We start from the raw sequence: 25273 nt of genomic DNA, 5'->3' as shown, positions 1-25273 counted from the left end.
ATCTTCTTATGGAGATTGTGCTGAAGCTAAACTGAGGGCCAAAGTAAATCAGGCTTTCATTTTTAATGATGAATGTTTCTGGAACGGAATGTATCAATCCCAGACAGAAATCAGAGCTGAGATGGAGATAAGGTCAAAAATGTGTATTAGAAACACTAGGGAGAAAAATACTATTGGCAAAATGCTTCTTCTAGAAGAAACAAAACAAAATCCACAAATTAAAAAAAAAAGCATAAAATTTTTGGACTATGTTTTCACTTTATAAACAATCAAACTGAAAATTATGGAAACAAGGAGCCCAGATACTTGAGAAGCCATGTTTTACTTTGGGAAACTTCCATGTGGGGCATCTTCTAACCCAGTGAAGAATTCCTAAGGCATTTGGGAATACAGATCTAATAGTCTGCTAATTCCCTGTAAATCCCCAAATTTAAGAATACTCCATATCCCACAATACTTTTTTATGTCTGTGCATTTAATAGTAGTGCAACCATCAAGATAGTTTTGGATGCCTGCTGTCACAGAGGGTAAAAGCCCTGAGTAACATTGGATAATTGCATCTCTCTGATTTTCAGGATCAGGTATCAGGCAGCTACTGAAGAACTTTAAGCATTTATTGAAAGGCTACCCAGCATTTGATTTGAATGCTCTGTTGAATTGTAAGTTGAAAAACCCCAGCTTAAAAATGGAATTAAAACAAACACTTAAGTGCAGAGAAAAGGAATTGCCAAGAAGTTGACCTCTGCACTGAGAGAAACAACAGCCAGGACCTCCCTGTGCTGCACAGTGCTGGAAGAAGAAGGAGTCCTACCTAGTGTTGTCAGTTTCCATGGGGCAAACAACCACATGACCCAAGGGAGAGAAAGAGGATGGGGTAGGGGTAGTTTCAGTTCACCATTTCTGTAAGAAAAATCGGGAAATTTTTGCATATCCTACTGGCAGCGACAGTCTGTTCTACATACAATCAGCTAAAAAAAAGAGAAAGCTGATTGTCTAAGGAATTAATTCCTTATATGTCTTCTATTTTTATGTCCTCCTATTGCATAAACAGTACCATGGTTACCTCTTACTCTGACATGGTTTGACGGTGCTGTCTTTCCTAAATCTTGCTGTTTGTCCTTCTCCACCTTGTCCTTTGTTTCCAGTGGCAGACCGATGAAGAGGAGGATGTTGAGGTATGGTTCTTTGAAAAAGCATGTCATCCCATGTCTCCTGTGTGCTGTGACATCTAATTTCTAACTCAGTATGGACTGCTCAACTCCATCTGCTCAACTGGAACTATGAACCATGACATATTACTCATACCTTTTTGTCTCAATCATAAGAATGCATTTTTGCAGTCAGCTTTAACCATATGCATGCCTGTCCTCTTAAATAAGGATAGCTTTATCTGAGGCCTTAATAATTTTAAGTTTCCTCATTTTCTTTCTTACTATCTGTAGTGTACTGCAAAGTATCCCCATTACCCAACACATCAGTGATCTAAATATTATGGGGATGATAAGTTACCTTGGGCTATGTATTCCCAGGATAATTTCACACTCATTAGGCTGCATAACCCCACATGGTATTATTTTGTAAAGTTTTAAAAAGCATCAGGATATAGGGAAGTTAAGCAAATATTAACTGTTTGCCTTGCTATATAAATACAGAATGAGACACTTCATTCATCATAGAGGTGAGCCATGGAGTAGTTCATGTATCTATCATAAAGTGCTCCTGAAGGTGAGCTATATTCATATTCTAGCTATATTCATAATAAAATTTTATTGATTTGAGGAGCATCATTTTTGCAATGCATTTTTTGTTCGGCATTAGAGCTTTCTTCAATTTGCTGAACTAAACAATGTGGCTTAATGCTCAGTATTTCATACTGGTGGTCATTTTCTCAGCAGGCTGGGGTTTGTGCAGCAATTTATGGCAACATCTGAAAATTAAGGAAATTAAATAAAACTTTTGGCTCTAGAGCTTCACCCCCAGAGATTGGTTTCTGTTGTATAGCTTAGGGCATGGAAAGAGAATTACATGAATTTGCCTGTTTATGCCAACATGTAACTAACCTGTGTGAGCAGGAACTAACAGTTATGTGAAGGCTTTATCCTTTGGAATTTTTTGGAGATTGTATTGATTAGCTGAACAACCAACTTTGTGTAAGAGAGTAGTCTTAATGCAAAAATGGCATGCCATTTCATGGGAGTTTTTCTCTAATATTTTTCTATCTTTTATTTTCACACGTGAAACTCTAACACTTGCATACTTTTCACATCAAAATGTTGCAAGCTAATCTTTTAACAAGAAAACAAACTTCTAACTATCAAAAATAGGTCTCTTACTGATATATTTAGTTCAGTGCCTTTTAGGGATTATTGTTTTGCTACTCAGTTAACTTGCTATCTTACCCCAAAAAGTCACAATGTTAAAACAGAATCGTCCTATCTTTAGTTTCCAGATTACACATTTTCAATTTGCAGTCATGACATGGGGACTTGATCAAAGCTCTGAAAGTAGGACCAGTCTTTTCTTTCAATTTACCATTCTCTGACAGAAGGACTTTGCAGGTTTGCAGCCCTTTAACTGACTGGCTTGAAATCACCAAGTGAATAATTAATGTTGTTTATTATGCAAAGAAAGAAGAGAATGCAGCACTTGTCCTTTCATCTGTGCGGAATTAGATCAAGAAAGATTAAAAGGAAAAACAAAACATATTTCGGTGTCTGATGTTGGACTGATAGGAGTGAGAGTACCAAAGTTTATTATTATCTGTTGATGCCTGTTTGCTGTCAACAGGGTCGGTATTTCCTGCAGTCAGGGCTGTATTTTCAATGTGCTTTGACCTTTCTGTAGATAAGAGCATAGTGGCAAATACCAGCATCCAAGCCCTTTGGAGGCCGAGTCTGAGATGGGAGAGCAGCCCAGCAATGCAAGCCCTTTTCCTTAGAAAGTACCCACTTCTGCTGCTCCCACACATTCCTAGGTGGTTGTTTGGGCCACTGGTGGGGCTGCTGCATACCCACACTGTGCTTGCCCAGCTAGTGTAGCTGCTGTTGTTCATGTACTCGTGGTGACAGGGAAGAGGAGGGCAGACTCTTCAATCTCTTGTATGGTTTTTTTGTTGTTCTGATTTCTGACTGTAATTTTTGTGTTTTGGCCATAAACAGTTTGCCTGGGTGTTTTGGGACAAGGGACCTTTTAAGCATTAATGGTAATGTGTATTGAAGTTACTTGTAGATAATTGTGTTTTAGAGCGGTTTGAGAGTTTTCTATTTAGCAAGGCAGAGAGCCAAGAGAGAAAGGTGTCTCTTCCTAGATCACTGTCCCCATTTTGCCTTGCTACCAAAAGTTGATTATATACCAAAAGCAGCAATTTCTTTTTTTCTGTTGGGTTTCATGCTATTCCTCTCAGCATTATGCCTGACCCCAGATCAGGCCCAGTCTGGATCGAAGGTTTCAAAGCAAGTCCTTGCTTTGTACATTTTACTCTCAGACATAAGGTCAAAATTGCAAAGCTTGAGCTAATGCATCTGGTTTTCCTCTGTGTCTACTCCCTGCTGTCACCCTGTTTCAGGTTTATTTCCTGTCAAAGTAAATGCTCTGGGAGAGGAGCAACTGTTACTGGGCTCTTTTGGGAATAGCTGCACTCCAAACCAAGCCTGTGAGGACACTTCTTTCCTTGCAATTCGCAGTCAAGCTCCTGGCCTATTGTTCATGCTGTTGTTGAAACAACAAATCCTTTTCCTCCCACAGTCTGGCAAGTTCTCCAGCAGCTCCCCACCCTGCCAGAGCCAGCCCCAGGGCCTGCAGTATGCCGAGGATGCTGCCGAGCACGAGAACATGAAGGCTGTGCTGAAGACCTGCTCCATGGCTGGGGACAGCACCATGGCACTGGGCGTCCGCACTCGGAGCCGGGCCAGCCGAGGTAAGCGCCAAAATTTCCTCTTGGCCACGTTTCTTGTGCTGTGGTAGCCACACAGTCGCCCAAACATGGGTCATTTCCCCCTGGCATAGCACTCACAGCTGAAAAGGTGAAAGGGAAAGGCGAACATCCCAGTGGTGTTTTCATGATAGAAGTGATGTGAGGCATGGGGTTGAAGAAGAATATAAGTTTCAACACAGCCAGAGTAGGGACATCAGGAGTCCAAGTCTGCAGAAATTTTCAGTTCTCCCTGCATATGATGATGGTGACTGCCCACTACTCACCATGAAGGCAAAATGGAGACTGCAGAATCCAGGATGTAGTTTCTTTATTTTCAATAGAAGCAAGTAGTAGCAATTCAAATTCAAGTGAAAAGATCTTTCAGTATTTTAGGAATGACTACAGAGAAATCAGGGATGAAATGGGTAGGAAGAAAGTGATGTGTCTTTTAACCACCTCCCTGCTAAACTGCAAAGGTAATGGGTACTTCCTTTTGTCTTCCCCTTACCACTCCCATACTTGCAATGCATGGAAGATAGCTTTGGAGTATCTCCTTTTGGAGCTTTGGTGCTTCTCCCTGCAGAAGCGTGCAAGGAGAAGCACCAAAATTAAAATCTTCATTTTCTTCTCTGGTATTTCTTCTCCTTCATATCTGGATGTCTTACACTTTCTTAGTACTTTTTTTTATACAATTGATACCACATCCACAGCATCCAACTCTTAAGTCTGTGTGTGTATACTTATGCTTAAAACCATGATCCTGGCTAATTCAGAAGTTTTAGAGTCCCAATGTAAGAAGCCAGTCAGCTAACTAAAGTACGAAGATTAAATAATTCAAGCTTCACTGCAACAAGCTGAACAGCTGCAGTAATCCACTGAATGCTGATTAATAGAGTGTCCTGATTGTGAGTCAGCTTGTGTTCCCCAGAAGAATAGCAGAGACAGAAGATGGGTGAGCCAGACAAGAGCTTGTCAGGGGCACTGTTGTAATAGAACTACTCCTGAAAAGCCAGGAGATGAGACAGCTGAGTCTTTACCTAATCAAAGCTGTTTATGGACTTCAGGAATGTGGTATAAAATGTCTTTGCAATTGTACCACATCCACTCTTTTGCTAAGCTCACTGTCAATGTTCACACTGCACACTAGCCTTCAAATAATTTAAAAACAAAATGCACGCAACAGTAGCCAGTAGTGGAGGAACCCAAACACGTTACACAGTGCTCTGTGGAGTAAGGAGTGCCAGAGCCTTGGATTTGGAAACATGGTTCACTTGTTTGTGGTTTTACCAAAACTGCTTTCAGCTTTTCAGCTTGCCAACAACTCTTTCACTCAGGTAGCACACACAGTCACATATCAGGACACATACAGCTCTGTGATAAGAAGGTGAATTCTTCATTGTGAAGGGGACGAGACATGTCAAACCACACTTTATGCCCTTTTCTTCTCTCCTTTGCTCCAGGTTGTGATACAGATGCTCAGAAATTTTTCTTTCTTTCAGTACAAAAGGACTTGTGTTTCCAATCTGTACCTATCTCTAAGTTGTGCCATGTCTTCTAGTGTCTTTGTAAGAGGAGCAAAGAGAAACATGGTCACACAACACTATCCATCCTTGGCTTACAGGCACCCTCTATCAGGTGTTTACCAGTTGTGTGATAAAGAGCGAGAGACTGAGTCTTAAAGGAATAGAAAGTGTGTATATAAATACATATATATTATAACTGTGTTTGAACTCTTGGCTCTCTACTGGTGCAGCAAAGAATCTAGTTTATTATTTAGAAATATTCTCCATTAGGCAGATCCTTCTTCTTTGGTTGAATTGAAGCTGGGATGACTGAGCTGCCTGCTATAATTTCCCAAAAAACCACAATTGCAAAACCAAAGTGACACAAGAGACTTCCTCTCTTCTTTTCCCCGAATTGACTTGCTGGACTTTTCCAGGCCGTATCGGTTCATGGAACGCTGGCAATGACGACTCACCGAACGCAACGGATGACGCTGCAGATGAGATCATGGATCGCATTGTCAAGTCCGCCACCCAAGTGCCAAGCCAGCGAGCGGTGCCTAGAGAGAGGAAGCGCTCACGAGCAAATAGGAAGTCATGTGAGTATAAGGCTATTAAACTGCTCAAAGTAAGGGAATGTGCAAATATTTATGTATATCGGTGTAGGAACCAGGTCTTTGGTAGGCAGACATGCATTGGGAGTGTTTTGAGTGTGTGCTTGTGATTGGCTTATCTTCCTCTTAATATTGTCTAAACAGTGTTGTATGCAGTGGGTGGCTCTGTCTTCTACAGAACTTGAAATGTCCTTAGCAGAATGAGAAGAATGGTTTATGGTGCTTCATGACAGTACTTTTGCATAACTAGAGAATTCAGATCAGGACCTCAGATGGAGACTGCTTAAAATGCTGTTACCTACTGTGAACTGGCATAAAGGTTAATAGTTGTGTCTGTAGCTGAATTTATTCATAAAGCAAAAAAAAAAAAGTAGTTTGAGCTATTTCGCCTTTTAAAATCTTTCTCTCTCGTGCTGTATGCTATCTTTCCGCAGCCCTGAAAACAAAATGTCTACTGCTGCTTGGCTGCAAAGTGGTTATAGAGGAGTTTAACTTCCACTGGGAAGAAAAGGTAGCACATTTATAAGGTGGTCTTTCAATGGTGTATTGTGGCCTTGGGGTTGAGCTGCAGCACCCAAGTTTAAGGAGTTTGGTTTCATGGTTTAGTAAATCCAGTGTTTAAGAAGTGATGAACTTTCTGGGTTTGTTTTTTTTTTCCTCATGTGCAGAAACTAGTGCAAATACTATGAGAAGGATAACTACCCAAAGAACATAAGATTTTAGTGTTTAATGTCATTTACCATATGTGGCTTTTTGACTACCTTTCCATCCATTTTTTTAGCATTTCTGGGAAGTTAGGACAAAGAGGAGACAACAACAGTGAGTGAAAAATGACACAGATTTTCTTTTTTGTGGAGTTTTTCTAACATAATGGGTGATCAAAAACACTTGGCATTTGCTATCAACTAGTATGTGCTGAAAGCATATTCACTTTCCCCAACATGCTAAGAAAGGAACTTCTGCATGTGGCAGGAGCAGAGGCAAACTGGACACTCTGGTTAGATGAGCCAGTCTCTAAACAAAGAAAATGAGCTGACACTGGATTGTCTGTCTTCCTTTCTGTCATACACTGTGCCTTACCTCTTTCTGGCATCACCTGCTGCTACCCACTTCCCCACACAGTTCTGGTGTTCTGCACACGCTGACTGTCGCAGTTGGCTTGTGCATATCTAGTAAATCCCCTGTATGTTTGCCTATTTCCATGCTTTATCCCTATTTCCATGATTTATCCCATGGTAAAGTATTTCCCACTGTGTTCATACAGACGTATACCAAAGCCTCTTATTCCTAATTTTTGCCGGATACTTTTTGTCCCAAGGAATCATTTGCTGTAGAAACAACAAAACAGGATAATGATAAGAAAAAAAACTATATTTTTTCAGTGGAACTGTCTTTTGTATTCAGTAAAAACATTATCAGGGATTAAACATTCAGTAAATGTTTAGGCTGGGACTGATTTCCATCGTAATTAATCATGATAGAATCCAGCTCTTGTGCTTGTTTGTTCTTCAAGATCTGGATGAGACTCTTAAGTGGATTAAAAGACAGTTTCAAAACAAACATAAAGTTCAGTAGTTTAATGTCCCTTTTAGCAGACATGTGCAGAAGCGTGCAAGGAGAATATCCTAACTGAAGTGTTTCACTCTGATAGATAGTCAATATACCTGGATGATGAATTAATGCAATAGTTTATCTTCAAAATACACTCAGCTGGACTGATAATATTACATCTCCAGGAACTGAAGAGAGATCAGCCCTTGCTAATGCATGATGTGAGTTAAATGAGCAGAAAATATTCCAGTTAGAAACACATAAACATATAAGAGAGTAGATTTTTAGGCATATCTCAATGATTTAGATTAGCAGACACTATGATATTTATTACCTGTAGAGCAAAGAAACCCTATTATCTGATAAGTTTGATTCATCAACTTCAATCTTCAGACTCCCATGCACATCTTCAGGCTTTTGCCATGAGTTTGGTATTCTGTCTATTCATGGACATCAAAGAGAAACTCACTTGAAAGGAATTATATTCCCTGTGTATCATGTTGCATATGTCCTATTGCTTTCAGTGCACAACTAGAAATCTTGTCAGGCTTACTTCACATTCAGCAAAGATTTTAGTGAGCATGAACTGAGATACATGGTTTTAGCAAAATCAGAAACTCAAAAGATTTATATGCAGGTGCACTATAAACATTTGCTGTGGTTCCAGCAGAAGATTCTCAAGGGCAAAGGTTTTTTTCTCATAAAAAAAGACAGTGAAATGTGAAACAAAACAAAAACCAAAAACCAAAAACAAAACAAAACAAAAACTAATTACTCAAGTCATTTATAGTTAGGGGAAAGCAGAAATAGGTTTATGGAAAATTTTATATTCAGGAAAATATTTATATTCAGGAAATCGTTGCAATGGGAAAATGAGACATCTTGACATGTTCATTTGAAGCATTTTAGCTTTTGTGGTTGTTGAGCAGTGTGACTATCTAGTATGGAGAGAGCTTGGTTAGGGCATAATGGTGTAGAAGAGTTTGAAAGCTCAGGGTAATCATCAGAACTATGAAATGGGAGGAGAAATATGGCAGGGAGTCATCCAACAAAAGACAAATGGAAACGTCTGTTGATTGAAGATAGGAAGGGTCACTGATAAATCAAGATATGACGAGTAGGAAGAAATCTGTTCAGTGGAAGCTGAAGTGAATTACAGAAATCTAATGTACCTGGAAAGTACCTAACAACTGAATTTATCTGGTGATCTTGAGAGATTCTGTGCTAGACCTTTACACAGTGGAAGATTTTCAGGATCAAAGTTGTCATTTAGAAGTACAGTAGTCAACTGGAAGTCACTCCCTTACGACAGGTGTTCAGTGACCTGCCTACCAGCTACACTAGAGTGGCATTATATCTGAGAAAATAACATTGCAGTTGTATTTGTTCATCAGAAAGCCACAGGATTGAATGAGCCACAGAAACTGAAATGCTCTGTCACCCCCTCGAGGTAATCGTTCAAAGACAGCTTCAAAGGACGTTGCCATGGGATGCGTCTGCTGTTTTGAGGTTTTTTTCTCTTATATTCTGTGTGTAAAAAAAAAAAGACCTCGGCCACTAGAGATGTTAGTTCAGCATGTTTTAAAAGCATAAAAGTTTAGGCATAAGAATTAAGTTTAAAATATACTGTTTCTTTTCTTGCAATCTGAGGGCGGCTTTCTGTGAGAAGGTTTTCTAAAACATTATAGGGAGATGTTCAACTTAGCAATGAAATAAAGATAATATAATTAGGATTGTCTGGTTCTCCTGTAAGTTTTGGAAAGCCGTCACAAATGGTGCCATAACAAACAATGAGTGCAAGGGAAAGTTGGGATAAGAAAGTTTTAAGAATCACTCTACTTGATCGTCCAAATTTCATAAAGACTAGCAGTATCATCCATAAGATAAAATTTTTCACTTACATCTATTTAGTTAAAGAGCCTGCCAAAACTCCATAATAGCAAATAGGAAGATGCTACTGTTTTCTTTCTTGTCCTGGCTGTCTATTTAAGTATAGATCCCTTAAAAGAAAAGCAGTGTTCTCAGGATTGGACTCTTGCTGAGGTGTCATCTCTGTGTTGGTCTCATTGAACTGGATGGATCTCTCTCAGGAGAATGATACAATTCCTATGAGTCAGCATCAGGAAAAAATCATAATCCAGTTTATTGAACATGAATAAGCATACAGAAGATATTTCCACTAATTCTAGCATATGCTGGGCAACACTTGTGAATGCTTAGAAATTGTGAGCAACACTTGTGAATTCCTTAGAAATAAACAGCCAAACAAGGCTATTTATTTCTAAGGAAATAGCTCTTTAAATCTGGCTTGACTGTGCAGCACTGTTTGCATCTAGGTCTTCATCTGACCCTGGATGATGAACTATAATGTAGGCCCAGCTGTGGCTGGTATGTGATGATGAGTAGCACAGTGATGGTTTTATCAGATGCTGCTGGAGACGGTGCATGGGGATGCTGCAGAGTGAGAGGCTTCCTTTCCCACGCATTGTTTTATCTCAGAGTACCTCTGTGTGTGTGCACACACTTCTGTTACTCTTAGATTTTATTAAAATTGAAAATCTGCTTTAGATTTAAGTTAGAAAAGAGCATTTGGGACACATTATAATTGAATCACAATTTAATTTAATATCTGGGTGAGATAACTTGATCAAACTGATTTGTGATGTTTAAAAAAGAGAGAGGTATGATAATGCCTTGTTCTTTTATCAGGCTTTGAAATAATTTGCTAGCCTAATAATACACCCCATGACAGACCCTTGAGGTTGGAAACATCACATAAGGATTTATTGATTTATTTGTGTAATGGCTTGCAGGGAGCAAAAAATACTTAACAAATCATGATGCAGAAATGGCTCTGTGGCTCCACTCAAGTAGGTAGAGATAGGAATTGAGTCAAGTTTACCTGAATCCTAGACAAGTAAGCTCAGGGCTGGTGGATTCAATTTAATTACAGAACATCCTAGGCCAGGTATTTCATACTGTAAAAGTGAAATAGGAATCAGCCTGGTGTCCTCAGGTGCTAAAATGTAGGAAAGAGCTCCGCCAAAGGACCAGGCATGGAGACCAGTTTTCAACAAGTTTTAGGACCACATGCAGTGCTGCTTTGGAATAAACATATTGTAAGCAAACAAAGTACTACATGAGAGACTATTTGAATCCAAAGGTGCATATTTTTTGTTAAGCATTCAGAGGGTGCATTATTTAACTTATTCTTCATATTTTCTTTGTTATTTTCATTATTTTTCAGTTTTATGTCTCTCCACTTACTTTTTCTGGCTTTGAAAATGTACAGAAGTGCCAAAATACCAGGAGGGAGACTGTTCTCCTGGTATTTATAGCCTGTCTAAAACCAGGAGTTAATGGAAATTATACTTTTAAAAAATAAAAACCCTACATGAAGAAAGACTATATAAAATGCTTCAAAGGCAAACAACTTTACTTTGAATTTGCAATTAATTATTTAGGATTTGAGTAGCTGGATCCTATCAGGAGTTAGAGTGCAGGGCAGAGTAATCTAGTTACTGATGCATATTTAGGAACCATTCTTTGCATTTAGAAAAAGTAAATGTATGGCTGATGGTATTCAGTATCAAAGTCTGTTTGTCCCTACACAAACTACTGAGCCTTCAAAAGGCCAATACATGGTTTTTTAAAAATGTAATTATTGAATGAAAACAGAATGTGAGATACAGCACTTAGAGCTCTGGCAGCTGGAAGGTTATCTCCATTAGATGCCAAGATAGCTTCAGCTTTGGATGCCTTCTAAGTAATACATTCTTCCATCCTTAGGATGGCAAGATCTTTGCAGAAGTAGGAGAATAAAACTCCATGATCTACAATAAATAAAAACAGAACCAATGAATTTAAATTATTAATAACATTAAATGAATTAATAATAAACACGTAAGCTCTAGAAATTGATGTGTCTGATCAGGATAAGGTCTCTTTAGTCCCCTGTTTTATCTGTGCCAGAAGCCAACATCAACAGCTGTAGGAGAACAAAGAGGAGAGGTAGAATCATAAAAGCACAGAATCATTCAGGTTGGAAAAGACCTCCAAGTCCAATCTTCGACTACATACCATTATACCTGCTGTTCTGTTGCATAAGCATTAGCCATTAGTTGCATAACCCATAGAACTTACCATGAATTTTGATAGTTACAAATGTATTTAAATCTCGAGGCTGAATAGCTGGTTCCATATTTTCAGTTTTGTCCATTGTAATTGATTTCATGCATAATTGTGATTGTTAATATCAATGTCATTTCTTAGTTGGCACACATTTATTTATAAGTGTTCAGTTTCTGCTTTACAGTGTGTATTACGGGGTTTTTTAATAGCTTTCTTTTAAGATATCTGATTTTGACAGATAGGGGTCAACTATTCTGTCTGCTTTTTGCATGTTTAAATGTATAGTACCTATGTATTTTGTTGGCAGTCTCCATGAGTTTCTGACTGTATCTCTCATACCCCAGGATTTGTTCAAGAGTGTTTGCCTAGCGCTAGCACTGTAGAGGGAACTTGCAATTATCCTGTACAATTCTACATCACATAGCCTTCAAAACACAAAAAAGTTTTTGAAAGGCTGGTTTAAATATCTAGCTTTAAAAATTGCTTGTTAAAGAGGCTTAAATTCATTTTCCACTCACTATTTTAGAGGAATCTGTGAGTCACTTCTAAAATGAGCATTATTCCAATAGAAATTATTTCTTTTGGGGCTCCTAGCCGCAAACTTTCTGATTGAAACAGCTTTTTTTTTTGGTTGGCTGGTTTTTGGGGTTTTTTTTAATAGAGGTCACATAACAAATTATCCTAGCCTGCACCAATATGTACAGTCCTTAACTTTATGTTGGATTCCTGTACCACTATTAGAGATTTTGTGGACTGTAGTATTTGATTAAAACTGGGCAGCATTGTTGTAATACAGCAACTGAAAAAACGGGGAGAAGTCATGGCATTGATGTGGGAAGTCAGAATAAAATATGCAGTGTTTACAAAAACTACATATCTTTCATCCCTGTTTATTTCACTTTGCAGGGAGAAGAGAGATATGAACACTACACAGATATTCACATGTACAGATGCATTACAACCCAAGCACAAAGGGCATGGTGTAGGAGCAGGGAGAAAACTGCTGCTACACTGGGTGGTCCCAGGTGGTTTTAGGGTAGCTGTCACTAGGACTAAGTGCCTGTCCAGGTGAAGCCAGTATCCCCCAGGATCTGACAGCATAGGCAGACCATCCTTGTGCTGTGTCTCCAACACTGGGAGAACCAAAGGCAACTTCCCATGGGCTTCTAGACAAGGTCTTAAAAGTGCTGTAATCTCTCTGGCAATCTCATTTTAGCCAAGTGTTGCTTCCTTAATTTCAGGAGAGGGAAAGCTGAAGGTAATGCAGGGGAAACTGGCAGGAGATGAGCAGCTGATACAGAGTGAGTGGTATCAGTATTATATGTAGGAAAAAAAGCTGCTCCTGTTCCCTGATCACAGCATATTGGCATTGACATATTCTATATAAATACCATTATAGTAGACAGTTTAGCTACCTGTTCAGCTGTAGTTCTGTAGGAAGAAGAATTAACTTTATTCCATTTGTTTGCATCTTACAGGAGATACAAATTGTTGTTTTCACTTTTGCCAGTTTGCCATTCACTGCATCAGTGAATTCATCTGTTTCCCTCTGATTTCATTGTAATTGATGTATTTTGAAAGTAAAGACTTTTGAATTCTTGTCACAGGATTCATTCCCAAAAGCAGGATAGCTAAGATAGATATCAAGTATTTTAAAAAATATGGATAGCTGAGTTGCTCACCATTAATCCAAAGTTGATAGGATATGTATTTTGTTTGCTTTCTCTTGGTATTAAAGTTACTTGCACAGTTTATCTGGTAATTTCTCAGTAATTTATTCCTTATTTGCATCATCCTTCCTTCCTGAAAGATCATGTCTTTCAGCATTGTAGTAAGAACTCAGCGGCAGTGAGTTCCTGGCTGACAAAATCACTGAGTTCTTCTGGAACAAGAGAGGGCAGAGAGGTACAACAGGGCAGCTTTTCACACTATACCTTTCAGTGCAGCAGAAGTGCAGCAAACAGACACGAACGATCTCCTCTGTGTGGCTTCCCAGAGCATGGGGCGCTGCCACAGCTGCCAAAGGGAGCCCTCTGCTGCCACCAAGCAGATTAGCAGGAGGAGCTGGGAAGGCAGGGGTTTGCTTGGACACGAGCGTCACAAGTGTTTGGAGGGAAGTCTCTCTTAGAAGATGAACAAATGTGTTTCACAAAAAGCTATTTTGCACTTACCTTGCTCCAGAACTATGGCCAAGAAATAATATATATATATATATATATATATATATATATATATATATATATATATATATGGCTTTCTCTAGACAGAATAACACCATCTGATTAGTGAATTTACAAGAATTTGATCACAGATTCACAATATTTTGATCACAGTTATTTTTCATCTGATGGGCTCATAGAGAGGATGCCTTTTACTGTTTTATTCCCCAGTGTGGATTCCTAATGGGAATAATTAATTGGCATTCCACAGAACCCGGGTGCTCAAGCTTGGTCACTCTCCTCTGCCAAGTCACTCTCCAAGAGACATCTCTGAGTTCAGAGCCTGATAAAACCCCTTAGTGGGTAATTTTAAAATTCCAAATGAAAGGTAAAGGCTGCAGGCCTTAAACACTTACATTAGATTATTTACTTTTTGGATCCCATCTCCTGTCTTTTTCTAACCTGTGCATTGTTAATGCATGGTCTGGTCTTGAAAATAGTGTAGAGTGACTCAGTCATGACTCACTATATATTCAGTCATGCAGCCTTGGCTGCTGGTGAGCTTTATACTCTTGATGCTATATCTTGATTTCTAGTGGAATCACTTCTAACTGGCAAAGTGGGAGAAATTATGAAAAAGGTGGCAGCATGATTGCTTTTAGTAGTAATTCTTCATAGTGGAATTCATGTAAATTAAGGGGATTTTGTCATAGAAGGCTTTCAAGGAAGGAGTTAAATCTTCTTTTCTGCTCTGCTGTTGGGGCTGTGTAAATGATGATCTGTGAAATACATAAAGTTGGGAACTTTAACAGTTTCAACTGCATGTTAAACATTACTTTGAAAATGCATATGCTCTTCATGCAGCCCAGGTTCTCTAAAGCAGTGTTACTTTTTGTTCCCTATAACATAAGCCACCTGGAGATGAAAAACAAATCTAGCTTTCCTTATGAAGTGCCAGTTTGTCCTTTCCCACTGCTAGACTGCTCTTTATGTCACAGCCACCATAAGTTACACCCAGAGGTGGTTGTGACCTACTAAATTTCTTGTTAGGAAAGACTTGTGCCATCTATGAAGTGTTGACAGGACTCAAAGCAAAGCTGAAGAAAAATAATACGTAGTAATGTGTTGGTTCCGAGAGCTTTCTATGTGGCTGACCCAGACAAAGACCACATTTCAGTTGTCTGTACTTCTTCAGAGAAGTGTGTGATATACTCCAAAATTTCACCTACAAATCTCTGTAAGAAATTTGCTACACATAATGTTACAGTATTTCTGTTAAGCATTTAGGCCTACTCGTATTAAGCAATGACACATGCATAATTAAACATAACTCATATAGACAGTGGCATAAAAATATGACAAATAAGAAAACATGCACAAAGCTGTCTGGATTGAGCTTCTGAGTTACAAATTGCCATTGCTGGACTCACTGTAATAAAGTCCATGACAATAGGTTAAATGTAAATATATGAGAACATAGACAAAGTGTGCAAACTGCATGTGGATAGGTAACAGAAAGAAAACCCTAAGATACATTGAATGAAATGAGATGATGGAGCTGGCCTGTATTGTCTCTTATAATCTACCCTTCCTTCTATCCTCAGTGTGTAATTTATAGCCACATGGACTTTTCTTTGTTCCAAATCAACTGCTTTACCTTTGCAGCTGGGACCAAGGGAAAGTTCTGTGGCTGCAACATCTTTTTAGCAGGAATGGCACTCATTCTGTAACTGCCTGAGCAGGAGAATGGTCACATCTGTTCTACCTTACAAGTGACTCACACAAATGCAGACACACGTGCCAAAAGCCATTGCAAATGCAAGAATAAATGGTGCTAGCCAGACTGATCTTTACTGTTTGTTGAATCTTTAAAAAAAAAAAAAAATAGGTGGGGAGAGAGGAAATCACAAGTGCTATTTGCTCTTTAAAAAGGAAACAACTAAACCCTATATAATGATATTCTCTGACAAAGCTATGCTTCACGAATTACTCTTTTTAAAAACTTTCCCAGTGTAGTGCAAGGCTGTGTATCTCTGTAGATTCTGACCCAACAGGCAGAATCAAATCCACTGAGTTCATCATAAGCACACTGCATTCTGCCAGAATATCAAATAGAATTCTAGATTTCATGATTAATGACGAATATCATACCCTCTTAACCTCAGAAAAACAACATTTAGTTTCTTGGTTATGGGATCTCAGCAGGCTTTGCTTGTGACAAGAGTAAAAGTTATTTTCTCTCTATGTTATGTTTCTTTAGCAAATGTTTTAAAAATTGTTTGAAGAACCTAAAAGGTCATTTGAAAGTCTTATTTTTATTGTCACTGCCTCCAAAATACATTCCATAACTCAGTTTAATGTGATCTGCAGCAGGCCAACAGTTTTACAAGCCAAGATATTATGTCTAGTCCAGTTAGAGACATGACAAAGTTCAGTGAAACAGGGAGAGTGAAGACCTAGGCTGAGAAATGTAATTTTGCATTGTCTATAAAACGTGGAAGGAAAATATCTCCCTGCAATCAGTTTTGATGATGGAACATGTTCAAGACCTAAGGTAGAGGAACCCTACAAAGCTTTATGATGGAACAGACTAATGACTGAGGACATCTGTGTAACAGAATGTCAAGACAAGGTTCACCCACCCCCCCACAGCAGTTTTTGCTCCTGTAGATAACTCAGCTTTGTCCTGGTTTCATCACCCACAAGACTCCATATTTAACAAGTCAGTGCAGAGAATAGTGGGGCTGGAACTTGCGTTACTATATATACTGCACCCATCCCTTGTATCTTCAGATGAGGAAATATATTATAATTTGTGCCTATTAAATACAATTTTTATATAAAAACACACTTTATTAAACTAATTTCATCTCCCTAAGTACATAACACTTCAAACACAAAGTGGCTTCATTAGTGTCATACTGGCCTATTACATTATAGGGTTAAGAGCTCCCTCATTTGAGTCTGGACCATGGTTCTGTCAGCTGTTATCCTTCAGGTTCCTATTGTTGGTGGACAGCTTTAATCTTTCCAGTAGCCACAGTATATTGCAGTATTTGGCCCTACATGCTTAGTTTATACAAGTCAGAAGCCATCAGTTTTTGTGGTAATCATTCTGTCACTGAAAATATTCTTCACATCTTTGCTTTTTATTATTTTCTTGACAAGCTCATTATGACCACCAAAGTTCTGCATTGTTTGGAGCTGTTTTTTCATCTTTTTTTTTTTTTTTTCTTTTTCTTTTTTCCTGCTGGCCTTAATATCTTAAGTCACTCTAGTATTTTAAACCCAAGTTATTATCTGTATTAAAGGAGAGCTAAGTCAGAACTGAGGGATGTTTTGTTTCATTTAGAGCTGTGTATGTCCCTGCAATTCATTGAGTATTGTCATTCCTACTTGTTTTGCAGTGGCACAAAAAATACAAGTGTGGGGTTGGTCTCCAGATTTCTTGTGTGAATCGTACAGCAAACCCAGAACCAGGCACTGATCTTTACCACCTGCTACATACAGGATTTCTTTTCTTCAGTCATCAAAGGGGACAGTTATACAAAAGGATGTCAGTATAATACTTTAGCATGTTTGACAGGTAGGCATCTGGAGATTTAGAGACTTCCCTTGTTTAACATAAAGAAGACTACTTGCTTTTCCATGGTGATGGTTTCTACCATGGTATTTTAACTCCTAATTATGGTTTCTGAATATAAACTCCTGTAGTTTTCTTCAAAGAAACCTATATGTTATTATAGATCCATTTGGCTTTTCCTAGTAAACTAGTAATTCTCTTACTCAGGCTGATGGAGGAATTTAAACTGTGTTCTGCTTAGTAGAAGTTAGAGAAGCACTCATTTTCCTTTCAGTTGTTGGATAGAATCTTAGCTCAACTATTTGTGCAGTAGCAATTGTACTGACCTAAAGAAGATTGTTCTAGATTTAACTTACCATAAATAAGAGCAGAATTTAGTTTAGTCCAATACCTAACCAGTGTTAGCAGTGTACATCAGTTCCTGTGAAGTGTTTGCAAACAGGAATAACAATTTGTTCTCTTCCTGTCTGACAAGAAAAAATAGCTTTGTTTTACAGTAGTTACTGTGCTCAGTTTGAAAAGAGTGAGTGAGGAGTGAGTGAGGAGTGAGTGAGGAGTGAGTGAGGAGTGAGTGAGTGAGTGAGTGAGTGAGTGAGTGAGTGAGTGAGTGAGTGATGTCTGAGAGAGTAAGGGAATGTGTGAGAGCAGTCCTGAATGCATCTGGTTTGACACTTCCACAGAAGTGTCTAAAACATGGAAATTTGTTCAACGTTTGGTATTTCAGTTCAGTTTTGTATCAGTGGGAAGATGTAATGTCATCTAGACAGTCACCCCGGGAAGGTTTGGTCCCCTGTGTTTTTTGCCATGACACTATTCTCTGGTGGCCAAACAAGCTACAGTCCATGTTTGGCTGCCAATGTTACAGAGGGTAAAGAAAAAAAAACATTTGGGGAGAGGCAATGGAGGCAGCTAAGCAGGTAAAATACACTGGGAAATCTTTGGGTTTAATATGACAGAAATGTTTCTACTGCAACATTCTTGGACTCTTTTCTTCCACTCCTGATACAGTTCATTTTGATACATTGCATTGGGTGATTCACTGAGACCTTAAGATCCTATTGCACAGCATATGTCTAGAAATTAACACTTGTCACCATGGACATTTTGGGTATCAAATCTGAGAAGCCAGAAAGAGTGACAGTGATGAGAATTGACTCAAAAGTCCTGTTAGGTATTCTTCACCAAGGTGACAAGAGCATTTTCTGAAGTTTATTTTTCTTCTGGTAATACTTTTTTGGTCTTTGTTAAACTTTGTCAGTTTCATTTAGCTGTGCAGTGCTTTAAGCTAACTATTGGTAAACTTGGAAGATGTTTCTGATCAGTATTGTAGGGAAAATGGGGTATCCTAAAAGGCTTTCATATATACCCCTGGTGGTGTTTAATAATACAAACAATCTAGAAGAAAAGAGTGAGCTTTGAAAAAAAGTTTTCAAGTAAGAGTTTGATTGATAATGGAGGAACTAGAAATGTGGCATTGCCAGCTCATTTGATTAACCTCTGTAACCGATGAAAGTGGTTTGACAATCAAACATAGATCCCATTCATTCAACCTGCATGGTATCAAATGTTCCTCCTTTATCTTATCCCCTTGTTTTCTATGCCGGGCCATTTCCTTCTCTCACTCCTGATCAACCCTTGAGTGTGACCACCCAGTTTCAGTTACATGGACTGAATATCTCAGTAAATGAGAGATCTTAATAGTGCTAAATGATGCAAGAACTCCTTGACCGCTCTTTGCAATTGGTTTCTCTAAGATCAGTTTCCCCTAGAGTTCGCTGTTTCAAGGCTCCAAATATATTCTGTTCAATATTAAGTCACTGTTTATGCTTTGCATGCAGCTTGAATTTCTCAGTGTGCATTTTGTACTTGAGGAACATTAAAGTGTGAACACCCCACTTGTGCCTTGAATTTAAGCCCATCTACCTGAAAATCATAGCACCAGTAAAACTAGGAGGACATTGATGCACAATGTGTGCAGTCACACAGTCACTTGTTTCTGAATAAAAAAGGCAATCAGAAATTTTAAAGTCTTGTCAGGGCTAGTGTTCAGAACATTCTATGGAAAATTAAGAAACAAGATTTTGCTCAGACTTACCATTTAAATTCAGCTAAAATGCTGCAGACTACCAATAGCAAAGATGACACAAATGGCACTAGGATGGGAGAACATTACAAAAGAAAGGGAAGCATGTGGGAAAACAGTAGTTTTAATTATTTTAATCAACTATTTTAACTTTGGGGGAGAGTTTTACACATTTGAAGCGTCTCAAAGGATTTAATAGTGATAAATTCAATAGATCCCTATAAAGATCCCAAAGAAAGAATTTTTAAAAAAAATCTTATGAAAATATAAAATAATAGGGCAGATAATGCTTTCTATGGATTGAAAATCAACTGATAAAATTTTAGAGAAAAAAAAAGTCTTAAAACGGGTGGGGTATTTTTTTCCTTGAAACTTCTTGTTGACTAAATCTCAAATGACAAATGTATTTTTGCCTGACAGTTTGGAGTTGCTGTTGATGCTCCCATGAATTTGCCATAGGGCATTACTCAGTGTTTCTGAACTTGAGACCCTAAATAGATAGCAACTTTTGATGTGATTGGGCTCGCATGTTAACAGTGGTTTTTGCAGCTGAAAGTCTTGTGTAATTACTGATTCTAATTGTTTACATTTTCTTTGTTTTTGTTTTGTTTTGTTTTCTTCTGTTTGGCTTTTTTTTTTGTTTTTCTGCTTTTGGAATTCATGACTGTGCAGTGAGAAGGACACTAAAGAGTGGGCTAACACCAGAAGAAGCCAAAGCACTGGGCCTCATAAGCACTTCTGAGATGCAGGTTTGACATCCCAGAGGTGGCAACAGGAAGAGCCGTTCATCTGAAGCACACAGGCTGACAACCCTTCAGCGTGGCATTGAACTGCCAGACTCCTCTGCTGCTCCCAACATCCTATCCTCTGTTAGTTCAATTTTAATAAGCAACAAAAATCAAAACCCCACATCCAGGGCAGAAGAAGGGTGTGCCACAGCTCAGCATGACGTCCAGATGGTAAATGAGGAAGCATTTGAGTACTCCTAAGTGAAAGCACATGGCTTCTTCTTCTCATGGTGTGTTGATGTGGGTAGGAGAGGGCTCTCTGAGTTATCTGTCATTATGTGAGCTGTGTTTACGTTGGCTTTCTTTGTGCCCTGTTTTAGTCATTGTAAATGTATGGCGTTTTGTCAATGCAAGGAACAGTCCTTAATGAGGCAAAATAACTCCTGTTACAGCAACCCAAATTTTCCTCAAGCAGATTCATTCAGACAAGATGCACAGTCTGTGCAACCCTGTGGTTTGTTGGGTTTTTTATTGTTTTGCCACCAAAGAATGTAAAAAATGTATGTGTACCTTTGTATATGTACAGAATGAATGTGTGGACATGTGTGCATGTATCTGTACATATGCAGTCATGGTGTGAAATCATGCTTTTGCTGAAGCCAGCTGGACCATGATTCTCACTGTGGGGCCTTACTGTTCCACCTGGACAGGAGGAAAAGAATGTCTTTTTTTGCAGGAACTCAGTGTTGTTCAGTGTGCCCCACCCTGTGGGGCAGCCATGGCCTGCTATACAAGTGTAGAGTTTAGGATCCTGAATTTCATGTGCATTAATGCACACTCATACTGCACATAGCAGCATGCACACAGAGGAGAGAACACAATTCCTCCTTCTTGTTGAGCTATGGTTTTACTCTGCATTTGTACAGTTTTGGAGAGATCTACATCAACAATTCTACATACTCGATAAATGGGTTTGGATGCTAAGATCAAGAAGTTTTGTTCACTTGCCTGTGCCCTTCATGCTGCTTTTCTCTGCTGCAAGATAATGTGGTGGTGATTTTATTTCAATTTAATGAATCTGAATATGAAATAGCCCTGCTAAAAAGCCTGCTGTGTTTTTGCTGTTCTTTACTGGTTTTTTGTGATTATCCTTGATACACGAGTGGAGTGGGTACCACAGTAAACAACTCCAATATATTTGCCCTTATCTCTCAGTTTTTTAACTGACTTTTATAACTGCCCTCAGCATGTTTCAAGAACCTTAGTCAACTCATCTGCCTTTAAGTGCAGGACATATACAGCAGTGAAGATGAATTGAACAGTCATCCCAGCCAGTGCTGAAGTATTTTGAAAAGAACTGCAAATAGCAATAGCATAAAAGGGAACTTCTTAAGCCAAAGTCTGTATGTATATGGCCAATAGATCCTCAAGGATGCACAAGATTGTCTCTTTCCATTGCCTTAGCCTCTAAGATTATGTCTGCACAGCAGGAACAGCTGAGACTTTCAAGCTGTTTAACTGAGGAACTGCAGCAGTTTAGTCATGGTAACAGGGTTCGATTTTGGCTGCAAAACACACTTGGAAAATAGAGTTAAGTAACAGTCTATGCTGGGGTCCTAATGCCATAGCCATAGCTATGTTAATCTGGCACCCAGGTTAGGCCAAGTACTCCAGGTTATTCTACTCTGCTCTCTTTTAAGGACAGGATAATCACTGAAGATTGTTCAAGAGAATTGAACCAAACATAATAAACCTTTGAAACTGTGGTCATGCAGCACATTGCATTGAGCACAGCATCCAAGTGATGACAGAGCCAGGTAGCTGACAACACTGCAGTGAGACCTGTGGCTGAAAATCCTACCTATGCTGAGCACCCTCTTGATTGTAACATTTCATTCTTTATCTGCCGATGCCTTGGATCTCCCATGGAATAAAAAGCCACTAAAGAGCAATGGTTCTTAAGAACAGCATTGAGTTTGATGTGGCTTTCCCCTAAATTTGTTAAAAAGCTGATTTTACAAGTAGACAGAAGACAGTAGTTGGATAACCAATACAATATGTTGTGTATATGAAGGCTATGGAAAGGAAGAAGCTGGTTAGGAAACAGAAGTGGCATATAAATAATTTCACTGTAAAATAGGCAAGACCTATAAGCATCTGGATTTTAAAGTGGATCTTTATGTGCTCCTCACTGCTATGGGCTTTTTAAATATTGCTTAAGGATGCTTAGAACAAAGAACTGAAGGTAATGGGGGTTTGTGGAGGTGTTTGAAGTCTGAAACAAGAGGAAGACACCCTGAATGTAATGGTCTTGTTGAACTGTGCTACTTGCTAAGTGATAAACAAAGCAAAAATACAACAAAGTACATTGATTCTGTCAGAGGTCCCATATTTGACTGGAAGGAGAAAATCAAACAAATCTTTAAAAATTAGTATTTTAATTAAAATATGCTGAATGTGCAAAATTGGTGACCACTTGGCTATTGGTGGCCACTTTCTAACAGAGAACAATTTTGTGTTTCATTTAAGCATAGTACAGTGTCTGTCTCTGAAACATAACATAGGTGATAAATTACTAATAGTTGGGCATACATATTTTCCAAATTGTGCAAAAATTGTGCAAAAATTTATATGCCCCTTATCAAGGAGAACATGAAATATGGGGAATAATATAGGTTGGAAGAACTTCAGTGGAAAAAAAAGGTGTTTTCTTTCAGGTTCTCTGGATGTGTCTTACATGTGAAGCAGATTCTTCCTTTTCTGTTCTTCCATGGCATTTAGCAGTTTTTCTGAAGAATAACTTGGTTTTGTTTATGCGCTAGTATGCATTCAGATAAATTCCACTGTCCTCAGCATTTATTGCAACAAGATCATCAGACACAGTGTGGCACATTAACTGCAGGAGAGATTTCCATTTTGATTCCTGATAAAAATGACCAACTAATCTGTAAGGTGGCAGTATTTCCTCCAGAGTCTGCCAGCATGTCCTGACTGTGGGAATAACATTTGTTCTCTTCATCTAACTAGTGGATTCCAGATGAAGTGGAGGAATTCATTATATCTTTATGCCTCTGCCTGTCTAATGAGGTTGTAACCTTCAGGTTTTGAGCTGCTGCCTGCCCTTCCATCATTGGAAGAGCTCACCATAAGGCTGTAACTCTTGTTTTAAGACAAGTTTTGTGTGAGATTCGGATTGGTTTCTGACAAATAAAGAAGTCTCGCGTACACAGTGTAGTAACACATGTTCCCATTTCTCACTCAGAGCTCCTTAAAGGCTGTTTTTAAACACTTGCAGCCATAATAACTACCTCTCTTCCCTTTCCAATAGATAAGAGTCAAATGCAGTGCCCAGAGCACTGTGTCTGACTGTGACCATAATGCCTTCCTGATCTGGATGCTGAGGTAAACTTTAGCACATGAAATAACCTCCAAAGGGAACCTATCCTAGTTTTCTTTCATCTCACTTGATGTTTAAAAGCAGACTGCATGCACATATTTTCTATACTCTCACTCCCAAGTGGAAATAACACTCAGTAGCAGTTGTGTGGCTGCAGTGAAGAAAGCCCCAGGGAATGCTTGTGTGTCACACTCGAGAGTAAAAGATCCCTCACAAAAGTTAAATTCATCACTCTTCACCTTTCAGTCAGGCCAGGCACCAGACTCATGGATTCCAGATGTTTTATAGCCCCTTGGCTGCTATGTATGACCTTTCTGTTTAATAGCTCCTTGTCCATAATCCAAAATCAACAAAAAAAAAATAAAAAAAAAAGCTGGTTTAATGAGGGTCTTTCATTCTCCCTTAAATACTGGAAGCAGCTTCAACATTGTTTTAAAAATGCATTTCTTTTTCTCTTTTGACACCGCTTTTTAGTGAATCTCTGCAGTGATTGATTCTGTCAGCTAAATAAGGCATCAGTTTTGTAAATAGACAAGAGTTACGGCTAAAATGTAATAGATAATCACATGTGAATATCAAGATGTAAGTTATTGTCCCAATTTAACAGAAATTTTGAGTTCAGTCTTGATGTGAGTGAACAGCAAGGTTCTCTAAAGTTCTGCAGGACAGCACCTTAAATCCCTGGTGCACTGTGCTCTAAATGTACCCTGGCCAACACTAAAAGCTATTGAGAAGCTACATTTGAGGACCTCAAAAACCATCGCATCCCCAAGGGGCAAGATGCCATTTTAGGTGCAGCAAATGGTTCCTTTTGTCAGGCAGCTGCCCTCCAGCAGCCTCCCTGGGGATGTAACCACAGCAAGTGGCTATCCAAAATGCTTTGGAAGCTGCATGGCTGACGGCAGTAGGCTGTGTTCAGGTTCACTGTGCAGTTGTGGTTATTGCAATGCTTTGATTTCACGGAGATGAAATGGGAACAAGGTGCCAGCCCACCAGTTTCACATCCTTCATCCTTCCACTGCAGCTCATGGACAGGTGCATGCACTGCCTGCCTCTGTCCAAAGGATGCACAGAGACAGGCTGGTAGGCAGAAGCAGGAGCATATTCCTCTCTCCTTTTCACTCCTGTAGCTCACTGCACGTGCTCCAATCCTCCCGTTACCTTCAAGACAGGCTGAGTGTGCAAGGTGAGCAGCCTGACCCTGGGACACAGTTGGATGGTGCCTCTGTGCTTGCAGCAGCAGTGCACAAGAAACACTTGTTTAAGCTGGAAGGGACATGACTGTTGATGTTCCTCTGGAGGAAAAACTGCCAGGTACTTACAGACTCTGAAAGAAAACAAATTGAAGTGTTTTTGAATGAGAAAATGTTTGGTTGTAGGCAACCATTGAAAACCATTCACAAACATCTGAAGAGCATGTAGGGCCCACCTTCCTTTGCTTCAACTGGGGTAACAACTGGCTCAATTGGCATTTCAGATGTAACCCCAAGAAGTTTTGGCAAGCAGTTTAACAGTTACAATAGCAAGGAGTTTCAGAGATGTATAGTTTGATGTTTATGCCAAAAAAAAAAAAATTCTAATTAGTCCATTTCACATTGAGTGGCAGGTAGAG

General features: G+C 39.0%; 1 protein-coding gene across 16 annotated transcripts in view; it reads left to right on the top strand.

The window, feature by feature from the left end:
• The window catches only part of FHOD3 (formin homology 2 domain containing 3), a 372401-nt gene extending 348905 nt beyond the window's left edge, over window positions 1–23496 (top strand). For 8 of the 16 annotated variants that reach the window (XM_086897020.1, XM_086896989.1, XM_086896998.1 and 5 more), the window contains 4 exons: window positions 1146–1175; window positions 3745–3916; window positions 5853–6014; window positions 20209–23496. In XM_086897020.1, coding sequence (XP_086753146.1) covers window positions 1146–1175; window positions 3745–3916; window positions 5853–6014; window positions 20209–20291 — 447 coding nt within the window. In that variant the 3' untranslated portion in view covers window positions 20292–23496. Of the gene's footprint in view, window positions 1–1145; window positions 1176–3744; window positions 3917–5852; window positions 6015–6810; window positions 6849–20208 lie in introns of all 16 variants that reach the window. The other 8 variants (XM_086897050.1, XM_086897029.1, XM_086897009.1 and 5 more) reach the window with 3 other exon arrangements.
• Window positions 23497–25273: the final 1777 nt, after the last annotated feature.

This window comes from Cyanistes caeruleus, chromosome 1 (genome assembly GCF_971803275.1).
Source record: "Cyanistes caeruleus chromosome 1, bCyaCae1.hap1.1, whole genome shotgun sequence".
Classification (NCBI taxonomy): Eukaryota; Metazoa; Chordata; class Aves; order Passeriformes; family Paridae; genus Cyanistes; species Cyanistes caeruleus.
The sequence above is the reverse complement of the archived record's forward strand: the minus strand, read 5'-3'. Positions and strand labels throughout refer to the sequence as shown.